Source organism: Balaenoptera acutorostrata, chromosome 10 (assembly GCF_949987535.1).
Source record: "Balaenoptera acutorostrata chromosome 10, mBalAcu1.1, whole genome shotgun sequence".
NCBI lineage: Eukaryota > Metazoa > Chordata > Mammalia > Artiodactyla > Balaenopteridae > Balaenoptera > Balaenoptera acutorostrata.
Window position 1 is genome coordinate 7519260 of NC_080073.1, and position 17479 is coordinate 7536738.

The 17479-nt window shown below is 49.9% G+C and overlaps 2 protein-coding genes across 8 annotated transcripts in view; one reads left to right on the plus strand and one right to left on the minus strand.

The window, feature by feature from the left end:
- Positions 1-17479, minus strand: part of OGG1 (8-oxoguanine DNA glycosylase) — a 41701-nt gene that overhangs the window by 18709 nt on the left and 5513 nt on the right. For 2 of the 7 annotated variants that reach the window (XR_009009424.1, XR_009009421.1), the window contains exons 6-7: positions 6211-6383; positions 5502-5626 (exon numbers count right to left, since the gene is read on the minus strand). Coding sequence is in view for 2 of the 7 variants with exons in the window: in XM_057554254.1 (XP_057410237.1) it covers positions 9171-9227 (57 nt within the window). In the remaining 5 variants the exon portion in view is untranslated. Of the gene's footprint in view, positions 1-3630; positions 4558-5495; positions 5627-6210; positions 6384-9041; positions 9228-17479 lie in introns of those variants that run through there. The other 5 variants (XR_009009420.1, XR_009009423.1, XR_009009422.1 and 2 more) reach the window with 5 other exon arrangements.
- CAMK1 (calcium/calmodulin dependent protein kinase I) lies at positions 6539-17441 on the plus strand. Its single transcript, XM_007192540.3, has 12 exons — positions 6539-6700; positions 8857-8971; positions 11064-11195; positions 12430-12504; positions 12612-12750; positions 13578-13704; positions 13797-13872; positions 14566-14678; positions 15249-15327; positions 15423-15510; positions 16881-16998; positions 17106-17441. Exons 2-12 carry the CDS (start codon positions 8889-8891, stop codon positions 17186-17188), a joined length of 1113 nt encoding a protein of 370 aa, XP_007192602.1. The 5' UTR covers positions 6539-6700; positions 8857-8888; the 3' UTR covers positions 17189-17441.

Here is a 17479-nt window from a genome sequence, read left to right on the forward strand (position 1 = left end):
GAAGCAGAGGGGAAACCCCAAATTTTGAGCTTGATTTCAAGCTTGACTAGAACTTGTGGGGCTTCAAGAACAGAAGGAGAAATAATATTGAAAGTGCTGTCCTAGGACAGCTAATGTCTAGAAAAGGAGAAAAAAACTCTTCTCTGTCTCACTTCTTACTGAGCACCCACTCAATACGTACCAAGTATGTGCTAGGAACCCAAGTGACAACAAGGGAACTAGCCTACTGGGTGAAAGGCATTTTCTAAGTTGTCTCATTCTCAAAATAACCCTGCAAAGAAGGTATGATTATTGGTGTGATTATGTCATGCTCTAGATGAGGAAACTGAGACTCAGAGCTGTTAAATGATTTGCCCAAGTTCCCACAGCTGGTAAGGGGTGGGGGTGAAGTTTGAACTCAGATCTGTCTGACTCCAAATCTTTCAATGCGCTATCACTGTTTCATTAGCAGGGAGAGAAAAGGTGTGATGAATTCGACATTTAAATCCATTCTATTTCTTTGTTGTTATTGTTGTTAAAATACAATTTAAATAACTGAACACCAAACTGGACCACACCCACCATCTTTTGGCATAATTTTTTAAAAGTGACTTTTTGATTGTAAAATTAATATTACTCCACAAAAAAATGTTTGGAGACTACAGACATGTAGAGAGAAGTGAAAGAAACAAAACTGAATCAGAGGGACTTCCCTGGTTGCGCAGTGGTTAAGAATCCGCCTGCCAATGCAGGGGACATGGATTCGAGCCCTGGTCTGGAAAGATCCCACATGCTGTGGAGCAACTAAGCCCATGCGCCACAACTATTGAGCCTGTGCTCTAGAACCCGTGAGCCACTACTACTGAAGCCCGCGCGCCTAGAGCCCGTGCTCTGCAACAAGAGAAGCCACCACAATGAGGAGCGCACGCACCACAATAAAGAGTAGCCCCTGCTCGCCACAACTAGAGAAAGCCCACTTTTTCAACGAAGACCCAATGCAGCCAAAAATAAATAATTAATTAATAATTTTAAAAAAACCCCAAATCAGATAATTCTTTAAACATTAACATTTGTGGTGTTTCTCTCCACTCTGTTATGAATAATTTGTAGTTTGCATTTTATATTGAAGTTATCAAACTGCATACCTGCTTAACATTATAAGCATTTTTCCCCTGTTTTTAAGTAGGTTGCATTACCATCAATTTACGAGCTGTGAAATATTACATCTGGTAGATGTACTTTATGTTTTTTAATCATTCCCTTCTTGGTGATTTCTTGTAAATTTTCCTGTTATAAAAATATTTCGGGCTTCCCTGGTGGCGCAGCGGTTGAGAATCTGCCTGCCAATGCAGGGGACACGGGTTCGAGCCCTGGTCTGGGAAGATCCCACATGCCGTGGAGCAACTAAGCCCGTGAGCCACAACTACTGAGCCTGCGCGTCTGGAGCCTGTGCTCTGCAACGGGAGAGGCCTGCGCACCGCGATGAAGAGTGGCCCCTGCTCTCCGCAACTGGAGAAAGCCTTCGCACAGAAACGAAGACCCAACACAGCCATAAATAAATAAATAAATAAATAAATAAATTAAAAAAAAAAAAATTTCTTCAAACATCTTGGCGTGTATATCTTTGTCCTAATTTAGGATTATTTCCCTGAAATTGATTCCCAGAAGAGAAATTCCTGGTTCAAAAGGCCTGGGCATTATTTCTTTTTTTTAATATATTTATTTATTTTTGACTGCGTTGGGTCTTCATTGCTACGTGCAGGCTTTCTCTAGTTGCGGCGAGTGGGGGCTACTCTTTGTTGTGGTGTGCAGGCTTCTCACTGTGCTGGCTTCTCTTGTTGTGGAGCACAGGCTCTAGGCGCGCAGGCTTCAGTAGTTGTGGTGTGCAGGCTCAGCAGTTGTGGCTCGCAGTCTCTAGAGCACAGGCTCAGTAGCTGTGGTGCATGGGCTTAGCTGCTCCGAGGCATGTGGGATCTTCCTGGACCAGGGCTGAAACCCGTGTCCCCTACATTGGCAGGCGGATTCTTAACCACTGCACCACCAGGGAAGTCCCAGGCCTGGATATTATTTAAGCCTTTGATGCATACTGCCAAATTGCTTTCCAAAAGAAAGATTTTTAGCAAGTCATTTTCCCACCAGAAATGTAGAAGTATCCATTGCTCACACTAACACCAACTTTTGGGGTTACCAGTTTTTTTAAACTTTATATTTGAGAGGGTATAAATGGCTTCTTTTAGTTTGTACTTCCTTAACTACTTGTGAGGTAGAGAATGTTCCATGTTCATTGTGTTTCATCTGTCTCCTTTGACCATTTATTGGGTTCTTAGTCTGTTATCAATTTTATGTTCTTTACATAATGGAAATATTAACCCATTGCGTGTAAAACATTTCCCCAGTCTGAAGTTTCCTTTTACTGTTAGTTATGATTTTGGAATAAAGTAGGGTTTTGTTTTTTTTTTTTGGTTTGTTTCCAAAAACAGAAGTTAAGAATGTTTTTATGTTTGTGATGCAACAGACAAGGGCTTAATTTCCAAAATATACGAACAGCTAATACAACTCAAAAACTAAAAAACAAACAACCCAATCGAAAAATGAGAAGACCTAAATAGACATTTCTCCAAAGAAGAAATACAAATGGCCAATAGGCACATGAAAATATGCTCAACATCATTATTAGAGAAATACAAATCAAAACTACAATGAGGCACCACCTCACACCTGTCAGAATGGCCATCATTAAAACGCTACAAATAACAAATGCTGGAGAGGGTGTGGAGGAAAGGGAACACTCCTGCACTGTTGGTGGGAATGTAAGTTGGTGCAGCCACTATGGAGAACAGAATGGAGGTTCCTCAGAAAACTAAAAATAGAGCTACCATATAATCCAGCAATCCCACTCCTGAGCATATATCCAGACAAAACTCTAATCCAAAAAGATACAGGCACCCCTATGTTCACTGCAGCACTAGTCACAATAGCCAAGACATGGAAACGACCTAAATGTCCTTCTACAGATGACTGGATAAAGAAAATGTGGCACCTATATACAATGGAATACTACTCAGCCATAAAAAAGAACGAAATAATGCCATTTGCAGCAAAATAGGTGCAACTAGAGATTATCATACTAAGTGAACCAAGTCAGACAGAGAAAGACAAATAACCATATGGTATCACTTACGTGTGGAATCTAAAATATGACACAAGGAAGTCCCTGGTGGTCCAGTGGTTAGGACTTGGCACTTTCACTGCTGTGGCTCAGGTTTGATCCCTGGTCGGGGAACTAAGATCCTGCAAGCCGTGCAGCATGGCCAAAAAATAAATAAATAAATAAGATAAAATATGACACGAAATGAACCTATCTACGAAGCAGAAACAGACTCACAGACATAGAGGACAGATTTGCGGTTGCCAACAGGGAGGGGGTTGGGGGAGGGATGGGGTGGAGGCTGGGGTTAGCAGATGTAAGCTATTATATATGGAATGGATAAACTCAAGGTCCTACTGTATAGCACAGAGAATTATATTTAGTATCCTATGATACACCATAATGGAAAAGAATATAAAAAAAGAATGTGTATATATACATACATACATATATATATATATATATGTATAGGCGAATCACTTTGCTGTACAGCCGAAATTAACATAACATTGTAAATTAACTATACTTCAATTAAAAAAAGAATGTTTTTATATTTGTAAAGAAACCTGTCCATCTTTTCCTTGTGATTTCTTCCATTTTTCTCTAATCTTAAAAGATCATTCACTCATCTAATGGCTAATTTTCTGTTGGATTCAAGAATTGATGGAGGGACTTCCCTGGTGGTCCAGTGGCTAAGACTTCAAGCTCCCAATGCAGGGGGCCCAGGTTTGATCCCTGTCAGGGAACTAGATCCCACATGCTGTAACTAAGAGCTCGCATGCCACAACTAAAGATCCTGCACGCTGCAACTAAAGATCCCACATGCCTCAACTAAGACCTGGGGCAGCCAAAAAAATAAATAAAGAAAGAATAATAAAAGAATTGATGGAGATGTCTGAGTTGTTTTGTCATTTTTTAATAACGAAAGAGAGAAGAGGATTATTTCCTTTACTTTTTTTTTTTCATATATTTGACTTTCCTTGCCTTTTTCAGTACCTTGAAATATGCTCACTGGAAGTGGGGGCTGTAGGAGGAAGTGTGTATATGTATACACATCAAAAAAAGTCTGGAAGAATATGTACCAAAACATATTAACACTGTTTTTTTTCTGACTGATGGGAGCAGGGCTGGGATGGATTTGTTAGTTGTGCCTGCCCAGCACTACTATTTCCTTTGGGCAAGATAGCCATCTTCATTCCCTGTGACTTTGGTGTGGCTGCCCATGACAACACACTTACCCTGTATAGCACCTTATTCCTCTGGCAACAGTTCTGGGGGTAAACGCATAGGCATGTCACTCCAGCAGAGCCCATCAGAGTCCTTCCCTGAGACTGATACATGAAACTGGGTGTAGCTCCTCTTTTGCTGGGTTCAGTTGGAAAGTTGGGGCTGCCTCACACCATGCTTCCTGCCAGGTAGAGGAGATCACTCTGTAGAGGAAAGGAAGCCGAAGTGTAAAGAAAAATCGAGACAAGGAGAGATGAGAGAAAGCAAATCCTCCAAGTACTGTCTCTCCAGTTCCAGTCTCACACCCTGATCCATGGTGTTCCTCTTTCAATCTTGCCTCAGCTATTGTGAGCCATAGGCTCCTCTTTGGTGAAGCTGGCTTAGATTGGGATTCTATTACTTGACAAGTGAAAGAATCTAACCAATGGCAAGGAGATTTAGGGGAGGGAAATTGCCCCTTAGCCCCCTATCCCCCAGGCAAATCGGGTCCCTTCTCTGAGCCTCAGTTTACACTAAAAGTACACTTTAGCTGTCAAATTTTTAATCCCAGTGGTATTCAAGGCATTTCACATACATCAGTCTCATAGAATTCTCAGGAGAATTCTGAGTCAGTCATCGATATTCCCATATTCCCAATGAAGAAACTGAGACTCAGAAAGGCAGAGTGTGACTCAGTTAAGTTAGTCTCAAAAGCCTTTCTAGGGGGACTTCCCTGGTGGTGCAGTGGTTAAGAATCCGCCTGCCAATGCAGGGGACATGGGTTCGAGCCCTGGGCCGGGAAGATCCCACATGCCACGGAGCAACTAAGCCCGTGCGCCACAACTACTGAGCCTGCGCTCTGGAGCCCACGAGCCACAACTGCTGAGCCCACGTGCCACAACTACTGAAGCCCGCACACCTACTCTCGCCGTAACTATAGAAAGCCCGTGCACAGCAACGAAGACCCAATGCAGCCAAAAATAAATAAATTAAATAAAATAAATTTATAAAAAAAAAATAGCCTTTCTAGGAACCTCAGCCATCTTCCTTTCTCACTGTAAAATGGGCATAATAACTGACCACCCTCAGACACAGTCCTGAGGATAAGAAAGGGAAAAGCCAGTTGAAATTGAGTTGGGGGTAAGCATTGTCCCTTCCCCACCTTCCTGGAAAATGCAGGAATTCAAGAGTTGGGGGCAGCACTGGGTGATGATGGAGGTGGAGTTGGGGACCTCGGCAACGAGCCTCCTCTGGCTGGCTTCAGTCGAATTCATCACACCTTTTCTCTCCCTGCTAATGAAACAGTGATAGCGCATTGAAAGATTTGGAGTCAGACAGATCTGGGTTCAAACTTCAGTCCCACCCCTACTTCCTGGGAGTTGCTGCCCCGCCCCCCCGGGCCACCTTCCCAAAGAAGGCCTTGCGCAAGAGGACGTCAGTCAGGTCCCTTGGCCCCCTGCCTACCTCCCCGGAGCACTTTCGGGCTTTCCCTCCCCAACCTGGCCCCGAGCCATCGGCCACTGGCGCCTGCCCAGTCACGTGGCCCTCTTTGGCCCACTTCCTCTAGGATCCTGATTTAACTCTCCCTCCTCCACCGTCCCTCCCCGCCCCAGGCTCTCTGGGCACCACACCTGTTCTGCCCGGCAGGTGTAGGGAAGTAGAGCATCAGCTCTGCCTCAGAGGGGGACTTCGGGCTTTAGTTTTCCCGCCTGTCAAATGCGGCCCCCACCCTGCGGTTGCCTCAGTTCTCTTCACTGCCTCCTACTCTTGCTTTGTCCTTTCCCTACGGCCCCATCCCTCCACCCCCATCAGTCTCCTAAGCCCTTCCCAGGGGCGGAGGTGGGGGGAGGGGGAGGGGAGGAGGGACAGAGTCCAACCTTAAGGGAGCTCAGGGAACTGGTCTGAAAGAAACTCCAAGAGACAGGGTGAAAATGGCCAGCTTCCGGCATCAGACAGACTTGGGTTCGAATTCGACTCTGCTTCTGACCAATTGCTGATTCTGAACCCTTCATCTCTGTGCCTCAGTTGTTCCTTCTGTGAAACGGGGACCCTGCCAGGAGACGAAGGATGGAAAGACTCCAAGGGAGGCTCCAACCAGAACTAAGGGGTTCCCCCGCCCCCGGCGCCCCTTCCCTAGCCCGGGAGCGGAGCCTCACCTCCCAGCCCCTAGTCCCTCCGCCGCAGGCTCCTCCTCCTCTGACATCAGAGCCGCGGGCGGGGGGGCGGAGGGAGGCAGCTGAGCCCGAACCGAGCCCCACCGCAAGAGCGGGCGGGCGGCCCAAGCGCGCAGCAGCGGCGGACGGCGGACGGAGCTCGGCACCTGCCAACTCGGGCCTCCCAGCCAGCCCCGCGGCTGGGCAGCCGCAGGTACAGCCGGGAACCGCCCCGCCCGTGACCCTGGGCGCTGGCGGGAGGCGGGACCCTTCAGCCGCTGGATACCATCCCCGAAAGATGGGAGGGGGTGCCTGGGCGTGCTGGACTCTACAGAGTCAGGGCTGGGCCTTTCCCCCCCACCTATGCCCCAGGCCCAGCAGGTGCCAGGCGGCCGGTGGGAAACTGAGTGGGTAAAAGAGGAAGGAGGAGAGAGGGTGTGTGTGTGTGTGATGTGGTGTGGTGTGTGGTGTGGTGTGTGTGTGCGCGTGTGTGTGTCTGCCTTCAGCTGGGCCTGAATGTGGAAGGACTGGGCATTAGGAGATAAAGACGTGTGGGGGCCGTGTTGGGGTATGCGAATGTCATAGCACACGCAAGTGGATCTGATATGAAGTTGCAGCATGTTGGTGTGTAAGGGTATCCGTATGGGTGGGGATGTCTGGGAATCAGTGTTTGGGCTGCACATGTGTACCTAGGTGTTGTGTGTGCTGGAATCTGGCTCAAAGGGTAGTAAGTCAGAGTTGGGGGGTATACAGTTGTGTACTGAGGATGTTTGGCGTTAGATGTATGAGGATTTGGAGTTTAAGAGCTTCTAGGGTGTATAGGAGCTGGAGGGTGAAGGATGTGAATGAATCTGGGATGTCTGGTTGTACAGGTGAGGGGTGTGTCTGTCCTGTCTGCATGTCATCTCATCCAGGTGTGTGTGGATGTGTGTTTTGGGGTGTGAGAGGGATCTGTGGGAGGGATGTCTGGGTGTGAGGATGTCTGAGGAAGTGTGTCTTTGGACATGTGTGCTGATGTCTGGGGGTACATGTATGATCAAATGTCAGAGTTATCATCTGGAGATGGAGTGTGCTGGATCTGGGGGCAGGTGTTTGGGTTCAGGGGTGTGGGTGGGTCTTGGTGTGGTGTATCTGGGTGTAGGGATATGTGTGGAACTGTGAGGTTTGTATTTGCCAGGTCTCTAGGTGGGTTTTAAAATTCTGCCTCTAGAGCTTACCATCAAGTCTCCTTTCCTAGGAAGTTTCTGCCCCTGGGATAGGTGGCCAGACCCCCCTGGGAACAAAGTCCCACCCAAAGAGTGGGATCGCACACCAGGGGCTCTAGTCAGGGCACCTTCCCCTCATTTTCCCACAGAAGAAACAGAAGAAAAGTGCTCTCCCTGAGGTCACACAGTGACTGAGGTCACACAGTGGACTCTCTTTTGGCCTCACTTTCTGTGGGCCTGGGATGGGATTGAGAGGCTGTGTTCTCTGGATGGGTCCTAGTCTGGCTGCAGCACCCTCCAAGGCCTTTACCTTCAGCAAGCTTAGCTGGGGCCCCAGCTAGGGTCATTGGGCAACTCTGGGTCCAGACCCTATCCATCGCCAACCTCAGTCTCCCCATTCTCCATCTGATAAATGGAGAGAGAATGCTCACCCTCTACTGCTGGTTGAGACAGAGGTCTCAACAGAGAAAAGTACAGGCTGGATCAGGGTGAGATCAAGCCGGGAGGGGACAGGTTGGGTGGGACCATTTCTCAGGCTGCTGGGACCCAGACGGGGAGCCAGGAGTGAGAGGGGGGTAATAGGAGGTCCGGGGAGCTCCAGCTGTGGCTGCTGTTGCTGTGGTAACAGTGCAGAAGGAGCTATTTAAAAACATGGCTGAGATATTGCTGGAAGCCCAGGCTGACGGAAACCTGATTTCCGAGAGGCCTGGCAGGGAGAAGGAGGAGGGAGAGGAGACACCCCAGCAATTCCCAGGGTGGGGCTGGGACATCGCTGGTTCTGGGGATGGGGGATCCTCCGGGTCTGTGCATTTCTACAAGCTGCTCTGGGGTTTTCTCTGCTGTCCTCCCAGAGGTCAGTGTCCCCCTGAGTGTTTGGATTTAGAGAGGGAGAAACTGAGAGGTGAGCTGAATAAACGAATGAATGAGTGACTTTGTTGAATAAAGAATTTTGCTGCCACCCTGAAGGATTTTCCTCTAGGCATAAGGATATGATGCATGGATGTTGCTGAATGACCAAATGACCTGTGAATGAGTGAAAGTTGAATGATTTTGTCAAATGAATGAATCAAGGAATGAATAAACGCAGGCTGAATGGGGCCCCCAGTAAGTTCCCACGAAGAAGGCTGGGCCCTGCTGAGTCTTTTCCTTCCATTCCCTTTCCCAGGAGCCCTGGCTGTGGCCAGGGGGCAGTGGGCCATGCCGGGGGCAGTGGAAGGCCCCAGCTGGAAGCAGGCGGAGGACATTGGGGACATTTATGACTTCCGTGATGTTCTGGGAACGTGAGTCTCAGGGCAGGGGAGAAGGGGGAGCTGTCCCTGAGCTGGGGGGTGGGGTTGGGAAGGTCCTCACTCCTGGGCCTGACTGGCTGGGGACGCTGCGTCCAGGGTGGTGCTTCCTCTAGCCAGTTGATCACTGCTTCCTGTTTCCTACTGCCCAGGCCCCATGGTGGCCTTGTATGGCCCGACTGGCCTGGGCTTCTCACTTCTGGCTGACAGTGGGTGGAACAGAGGCTGCTCTTGCCACAGCTCTGGGTTCCTGTGACGAGAAGAAAGTAGGAGGAATGAAGGAGCCAGTTTTTCAAACTTGCTGCCAAGAACTGGGGGTTCTGGCCAAGGTTTTGGAACTGAAGCTGGGCGTGGCTCTGTTCTCAGTGGTGGGAATCCAGAAATAACTCAAATCTGATCTCCCAAGTCGATCCCAAACATGTGAGGGAGACAGACCTACGGAAAATGACAACAGGGTGTGTGCTGTGCTCTAGCTAAATCCGGGAATGAGGACTTTGTTGAGCCCAGAGAGAGCAGTGGCTTCTGTGTGGAGAAGAACTTTCTGGAGAAGGGAGTATTAGAGCTGGGGACTAAAGGATGGGTAGGAGTGTACTTGTCAGAGAGGGAGAAGGCATTCCAGGCAGAAGGAATAGCATCAGCAAAGGTTCAGAGGTATGTTATGTGTGGAAGGAGACAGAGTCTAGTGGAGCTTCTAATCAGAGGCTGGGGGAAGAGTGGAAGAAGAGGCTGAGAAGAGAGAGGAACAGGTCATGTAAGGCCTGAAAGCCAAGCTATGGAGGCTGGACTTGATCCCATGAGCCATAGGAAGACATTTAAGACTTTGTGGCAGATTTGCAATTCAGGATGGTCACTCTGGCCAGAGCATAGAAGGTAAATTGGAGAGGGACAAGACTGGAAAGCAGCAATGAGGCTATCACAGTCACTAGTTATTCTGATGATTGAGCTTTCACGAGAGATGCTTTTCTTTGACTTATGACTTCTTATTATCCCAGGGAAAGCAAATCGTCCTAGAAAGAACACTCTAGTAAACCCTCCTTAATCAGTGAACTTTAGTGAAAATGAATGTGTTCCTTTCTAAGAGCCTGTTAGAAAGCATTGCTTCTCAAACTTCAGTGAGCATACACATCAGCTGACAGTCTTGTTAAAATGCAGATTCTAGGGCTTCCCTGGTGGTGCAGTAGTTAAGAGTCCGCCTGCCAATGCAGGGGACACGGGTTCGAGCCCTGGTCCGGGAAGATCCCACATGCTGCGGAGCAACTAAGCCTGTGCACCACAACTACTGAGCCTACACTCTAGAGCCCATGAGCCACAACTACTGAAGCCCGCGCGCCTAGAGCCCGTGCTCAACAAGAGAAGCCACCACAATGAGAAGCCTGCGCACCACAACAAAGAGTAGCCCCCGCTCGCCGCAACTAGAGAAAGCCCGTGTGCAGCAACAAAGATCCAACACAGCCAAAAATAAAATAATAAATAAAAAATTAAAAATGCAGATTCTGATTTAGTAGGTCTAGGGTGGGGCCTGAGATTCCACACTTCTGAAAAGTTCCCAGGTGATGCTGATGGTTCTTCATGGTTCTAAAGGGTGTTAAATAAGCCATGACTCAAATTGGCTTTCAGAAAAAGGAGTGAATCAGTCATGCACATAATAAAAAAGCCTAGGGAGTAAACTTCAGGCATGGGATGCAGGGGCTCACATGATGTTATCAGGAAATTGTCTTTGACGGTTTCTCAGCTCTGATTTCCTTTGTATTGGCTTCATTCTCAAGCAGGCTCTCCCCAAGTGGTGGCAAAGATGACCACCATCAGCTCCAAGCTTACATCTTACCAGCTTAGCAGGAAAGAGCACCTCATTCTCAAAGTGCCAGTAACCTGGCTTATATCACAGGACCCGATTACTGTGGCCAGGGGATAGACTACCCTGATTGGCCAGGCTGGGTCACCTCTGGCACCAGGGAGGTGAATGAGTGATGGAGGGAGGCTCATCGCATCTCCTTGGTCTGGGGATGGTCACGTAACCCATAGGGGGACGGAGGAGAGGCTGGAGGGAAGCTGAGTTCCCCACCTCGTGAATCCCCTCTCTCTGCAGAGGGGCCTTCTCAGAGGTAATCCTGGCAGAAGATAAGAGGACTCAGAAGCTGGTGGCCATCAAATGTATCGCCAAGAAGGCTCTGGAGGGCAAGGAGGGCAGCATGCAGAATGAGATTGCTGTCCTGCACAAGTACGTGAGCCACATCCTGTCCCTGCCCTGGGCTGACCCTGCCTTGACCCCTCCCACTCACTTCCTATCTCTGCTTTGGGCAAATCATCTAACCTCTCTGAGCCTTAAATTGCTCATTTGTAACATGGGGTAATAATCTCCACTTGGTAGGGATTTGGGGAGCATTAGAGGTCCTTTATTTCAAGTGCCTGGCACAACAGCTAACATGACAGATGTGACCGAGATGCCACTGCTTCTTTACAGTGGTTTAATGTCCAATCAGATCTAAAGGTCAATCCTTGAACATGTCTTGAACCCATGTATCTCAACTGACGTTATCTCTAGACCTACTGCAAGTTCCTGCCACATATTAAACCACCCAGCAAGTTGAAAAATGCCCATCTGCGGATGCCCTGACTCAACAACCAAATGGTCTCTGAACTGTTCATGCTGATGGGAAACCTGCTGTTCTCACTGAAAAGTTCATATAGAATCTTCACTTCCAGCCTCCCCCGCCCCCCCCGAGCTTTCCAACCACCATGGGCAGGGATGAAATAATCATTTCCACTATTGGGTTAGGAAGACTGAGGCCCGGAGAGGACAAAGGACTTGCCCAAGGTCACACAGCAAGTGTGTGGCAGAGCCAAATCTTCCATCAAACTCAATTACCATCATTGGTTCATTTCTGGAGCGTTTACTGTGTGCTAGGCATTGTGCCGATTCTTCCCTGCATTTCCTCACATGATCCTCACTCCAACACTTGGAGGGAAGTACTATCACTGGCTTCATATTATAGATGAAGAAACTGAGGCCCGGAGAGGTTACCCTCAATTCAGTGAATATGAGTGAGCACCCACTCTGCACCAGGTGCAGAGCAACAGTGGTGAGCAAGATAAAGCTGCTGGCCTCGTAGAGATGACGTTCTGGTGGGGGAGGCTGACAACTGTATAAACCCAGACAAGTGTTAAAATCATACACTGATCAGCACTGTGAGGTGAGAAGACCTGCCCCCAAACAGCACATGGCAGAGGCGGATGAGGACCCAGGTCTGTCTGACGCCGGAGCCTAGTGTTAACCCCCGTGGCTCTCCTGCCTTCCATGACACTATGATACATCACGGTAAATCAGCTTTTCCCTTTGAGACCCAGATCTCTGGCACGTCCTGCTCAGGTTTGCAGGCGGTGGTTCTTCACGATGAGGGTGGGGAGGTGGCTGAACTGTCCTCAGGTCTGAACCACCTCATTTCTCCTTTCAGGATCAAGCACCCCAACATTGTAGCCCTGGATGACATCTATGAAAGTGGGGGACACCTCTATCTCATCATGCAGCTGTGAGTGGCCCTGCCTCTGCCCCTTCCTCACACCTCTCCCTGCTGCCCCCTCCCTGGCCTCTCTGCCTCCCGTTCTCTTGTCCAGACTGCCCTGTCCCTGGCTACAGGGTGTCAGGTGGGGAGCTGTTTGACCGAATTGTGGAAAAAGGCTTCTACACAGAGCGGGACGCCAGCCGCCTCATCTTCCAGGTGCTGGATGCCGTCAAGTACCTGCACGACCTGGGCATCGTACACCGAGACCTCAAGGTGGGTGTGAGGGTGTGTGGGGAGCTGGGGCACCCAGAGGTGGGGCCTCTGCAAACTCCTCACTGAGACCTTGGGTACCTCTCACCCCCTTGCTGAGCCTTGCCTTCCCGTCTGCAGAACTGACCTGGTAACCCCTAAACTGCTTCCTCCCCATTCCATTTCCGACACACAAATGGACACAAAGGTGAACTGTGCTGTTATTTTATCCCAGTCGCATCTTATGTCTTTTTCTGATAATAAAAGTCCCACTTGCTCTTTGTAGAAAACTTGAATGGGGCAGCAAAACACAAAGAAGAAAGCCAGAAGCCCCTGAAAGCCTGCTCCTCAGAGACAATGACGGGGTTCACGTTTTGTAGTACATCTCATTCTGCTCTAGGAGAAGAGCGCTGGGGTGAAACAGATCTGGGTCTGAATTCTGTCCCTGCCACTCCCCTCCCTAACTGTAGATTCTCTGGCAAGTCACTTTGCCTCTCAAGGCATCAGTTTCTCCCCCTGTAAAGTGGGATTATTCAGAGTGGCCTAGCAGGGATGTGGTAAGGATAAACTGAAATCAAGCACAGCACAGGATCTGGTGCACGGGAGCTCCTCAAAAATTATTCAGGGCATCACAGTACACACCTGAGGTTTATAGGAAATTCCCTTCCATATCCCCAAGGCCCTTGGCCTTTTGGAACTTCGAACTTAATTTTCTTGTGCCTCCAACCAAGATGGCAGTTGTGACGCCACAGTGGCTTTTGGGGGGCTCGCTGGGGTGCTTGGGGAGGCAGAAGGTCCTGCTGGCCTCTGGCCATCTCCCACTCCTCTTCCCCACCCTCCCGTCTTCCAAGCCAGAGAATCTGCTGTACTACAGCCTGGATGAAGACTCCAAGATCATGATCTCCGACTTTGGCCTCTCCAAGATGGAAGACCCCGGCAGCATGCTCTCCACAGCCTGCGGGACCCCAGGATACGTGGGTGCGTTGGGCCGTGGGTTGGGACTGTGGGCGGGGGAGGAACCCAAAGCTGCCGGGCAGATTTGTCACCACCATGTCCCCTTCCCTCCACAGCCCCTGAAGTGCTGGCCCAGAAGCCCTACAGCAAGGCAGTGGATTGCTGGTCCATTGGGGTCATCGCCTATATCCTGTGAGTGGGGGCTTGGCTGTTGGGGATGTGGCTTCAGAGTTCTCCTCTCCCCTACTTTACTCTCTTCCTCCTCTCTGCCATTTCTTCCTTCCTGCCGTCCATATTTATATCTACCAATTAATGACTAATATTACTTCACTCAACAAATACTATGTTTCTGGCACTGTGCCAAGCACTGGGGCTTTAGCAGAGAACAAGACAGACAAGGTGCCTGCCCTCGGGGAGCAGACATGCTAGTAAGGGAGACAGGAAATAAATAAGTAAATAAATCTATAAAATAATGGCAGGTGGTAAGAAATATTAACAAGAAAAATCAAGCAGGGGAGGGAGATGGGGATGGATGCTATTTTAGATAGGAGGTCAGGGAGTCTCTCTGAGGAGGTGGCATGAGTGGCATCCTGGCTGAAGTGAGGGAGCCAGACATTCGAGGTGTGGGGGGAGAATGGTTTAGGCAGAAGGCACAGCAAGTGCAAAGGCCCTGAGGAAGGACAGATGGCGGCACGTTAAGGAACAGAAAGCCAGGGTAGCTGGACAGGAGTGAGCAAGGCAGACAGGGGTACATTTCCCCCCTTTGTAAAAGGGGGAACTCCTTCCTGTGGGTCCTGCCTGATCCTTGAGACTGCCCCAAAGCTCCATCCCGGAGCCAGTGGGTACACTGCAAGTGGAGATGAGAATGAGTTTCTCCTCGCCCAGGCTCTGTGGTTATCCCCCCTTCTATGACGAAAATGATGCCAAACTCTTCGAACAGATTTTGAAGGCCGAGTACGAGTTTGACTCTCCTTATTGGGACGACATCTCTGACTCCGGTATTTGGGGCTTTGCTTTCTTCCCTTGGGTCCTACCTCCGGTGCCTTCCTCATCTGCTTTGGGGGTCTCCTCACTGCCTTCCTTCCACCTGATTCCCCAGCCCCAGACTAAGAGCTGTCCTCGAGACCAGACACCCACCCTGGGTGCTTCTCTTTGCCAGGCTCCTGGCCTGAGAAACTGTAGGCTTTCATTCATTTGGTCTTCAAACATAGTATTTTAGAAAATACCTCCCCCCACTGACTTCCTAATGCCTAAGACACCACCATTCATGTTTTTATCTGTCCTCCTGTGCCTCCAATTAGGAGGCAAAGCTGTGAAGCCATTATCAATCATGTACACATCAGTGTGAATACACTGAGCACAATCTTCTCTAGGAACAAGTTATTCTTAAGGGAGAAAGCTGGAGGGTTGGGGTGGGTCTGGGGGCTTAGAGAAAAGGGTGCAGGTGGGGTGGGGCAGTGAATGGACAGATCTGGCTTCGATGCTGGCCAGACCTGAGGGGTGGGTTCTATCTTGGGGGTGTTCTCAGGCACCACCATGCTGTCTTTGCTCTTGTCTTGGGGATTCAGCCAAAGACTTCATCCGGCACTTGATGGAGAAGGATCCAGAGCAGAGGTTCACCTGTGAACAGGCCTTGCAGCACCCCTGGTGAGAGCGCCCACAAGCTGCGGGCTGGGGTGGGATCTGGGGCCCCAGGCCTGCCTCTACCTTCACTGACAACCCTCCACACACATCCGCTCTAGGATTGCAGGAGATACGGCTCTAGATAAGAATATTCACCAGTCGGTGAGCGAGCAGATCAAGAAGAACTTTGCCAAGAGCAAGTGGAAGGTGAGCCCATGTTTAGTCCTGGGTCCCAGCCTCCCCAGGACTCCTCCCCACCCCCATCCAGCCCTCAGCTCACACAGCAGCTCGCACCTCGTGGGGCACACTGTAAATGCTCAGGGGTGCTTACTGAAGAACCTCATTCATTCATTCAATGCTCTGTGACACCTACTCTATTCCAGTGATGGTCCCTGACCTCCACGTCTAGAGGGAGAAAGAACAGTGTATACTTCTTAAGGAGACATCGAACCCAAGCTACGAGGTCCTGGAAGGGGCATAAACCTGTCAGACGTGATAGCCGAGTAGGAATTAGCTGGGCACAGCAGAATAATATCTGAGGCAGAGGGAACCAGGGGGCAAAGGGCCAGGAGACGTGAGAGTGCGGCCATTCAGGGCAGTGCAAGCGCTAAGCCTGGCTGGACCGGAGGAGCTGTGGGGCAGGAGCCCAGGCTGCAGACACAGGTAGGGGCCAGGCTGCTCGGGGGCTTGAGTGCCACAGTGGAGCAATGACTTGATCCTGAGGATGCTGAGGAGCCCCAGAAGGATTTTCAGCTGGAACTTGCCCGTTAGAAAGGGCTCTCAAGATGCAGAAAGGCACAGTGGAGGCTGGGAGACCCTTTAGGGGGCTGTGGCAGAGACACAGTCAGGAGACGGTGAGGGCTTGGACCAGAGCAATGGCAACGCCAACAGAGAACACTGGTTGGTCCAGGAGTCGTTTGGTAGGCAGAACTGACAAGAAGTGATCGCAGAATGGATATTGGGGGAGAGAAGAGATGTCCAGGGCTGGCCCAAGATTTTGGTTGGGGACGAGGTGGATGGCAGTACTGTCACTAACATGGAGATCCCAGGGGCAGAAACTTGTTTTAGGGGATGATTTTGGTTTGGGACGTGGTAAATTTGAGGGACATCTCAGTGGATAGGTTGAAGAGAGAACGATACACACACACCTGGGCAAGTGAGTTAATCTCTCTGTGCCTCAGTTTCCTCCTTTGACAATGGTGACAGTAATAGTGCCCACCTCAAAGACATTCGTGAAGATTAAATGAACTACTATGTAAATTGCTTAGAACAGTGCCTGACACATAATGCTATATTAAGTGTTTACTATTATGTGAATATAAATTATATATAAAAAGTTACACACGTCTATCTATATATTTATATACATTTTATACATGTGCATGTATGTGTGTATTACTATATGATATGACTGAATATAATTTAATAAAGCCTTGTAGAGGTTTCAGGGAGTTTTAGGCCATCAACCAATATCGCCTGAATAAAACTAACAGAACTGCTGCGAGAATTCCACCGCCAGACCCTGCCCCATGATGTCCCACTCTCTCCAAAGTCCCTTCTTCCGCCTCTCTCCACAGCAAGCCTTCAATGCCACGGCCGTGGTGCGGCACATGAGGAAGCTACAGCTGGGCACCAGCCAGGAGGGGCAGGGACAGACGGCGAGCCACGGGGAGCTGCTGGCACCAGCAGCTGGGGGTGAGGCCCTGGGCTCTGTGGGAGGGCATGGGTGGTCCACAGAGAGGCACCCAGGCTAGAGCAGAGGGTCTCCTCCTGTGGCCAACTCTGCTCTCTCTCCCCTGTAGGGCCGGTGGCCAGCTGCTGCTGTCGAGACTGCTGCGTGGAGCCGGGCCCGGAACTGCCTCCCACGCTGGCCCCCCAGCTCTAGGGGCCTGAACTCCGCTGCTGCGTGGAGCCGGGCCCAGAACTGTCTCCCACGCTGGCCCCCCAGCTCTAGGGGCCTGGATCCCGTGTAGGAGGGGTTGGGGGCAGCCTGCTCGCCCTCCCTCCCTGAACTGGGGAGTTACCCTGCTCCACCCGCACTCCGCACCCCTTTCCCTCCAGCCCCTCCACTGCATTCTCCATACAAATGTTTCTATTTTATTGTTCCTTCTTATAATAAAGGGAAGAGGTTAAAACCACAGGTAGCTCTGTCTCCCCAGACAACCCCCATCCCACA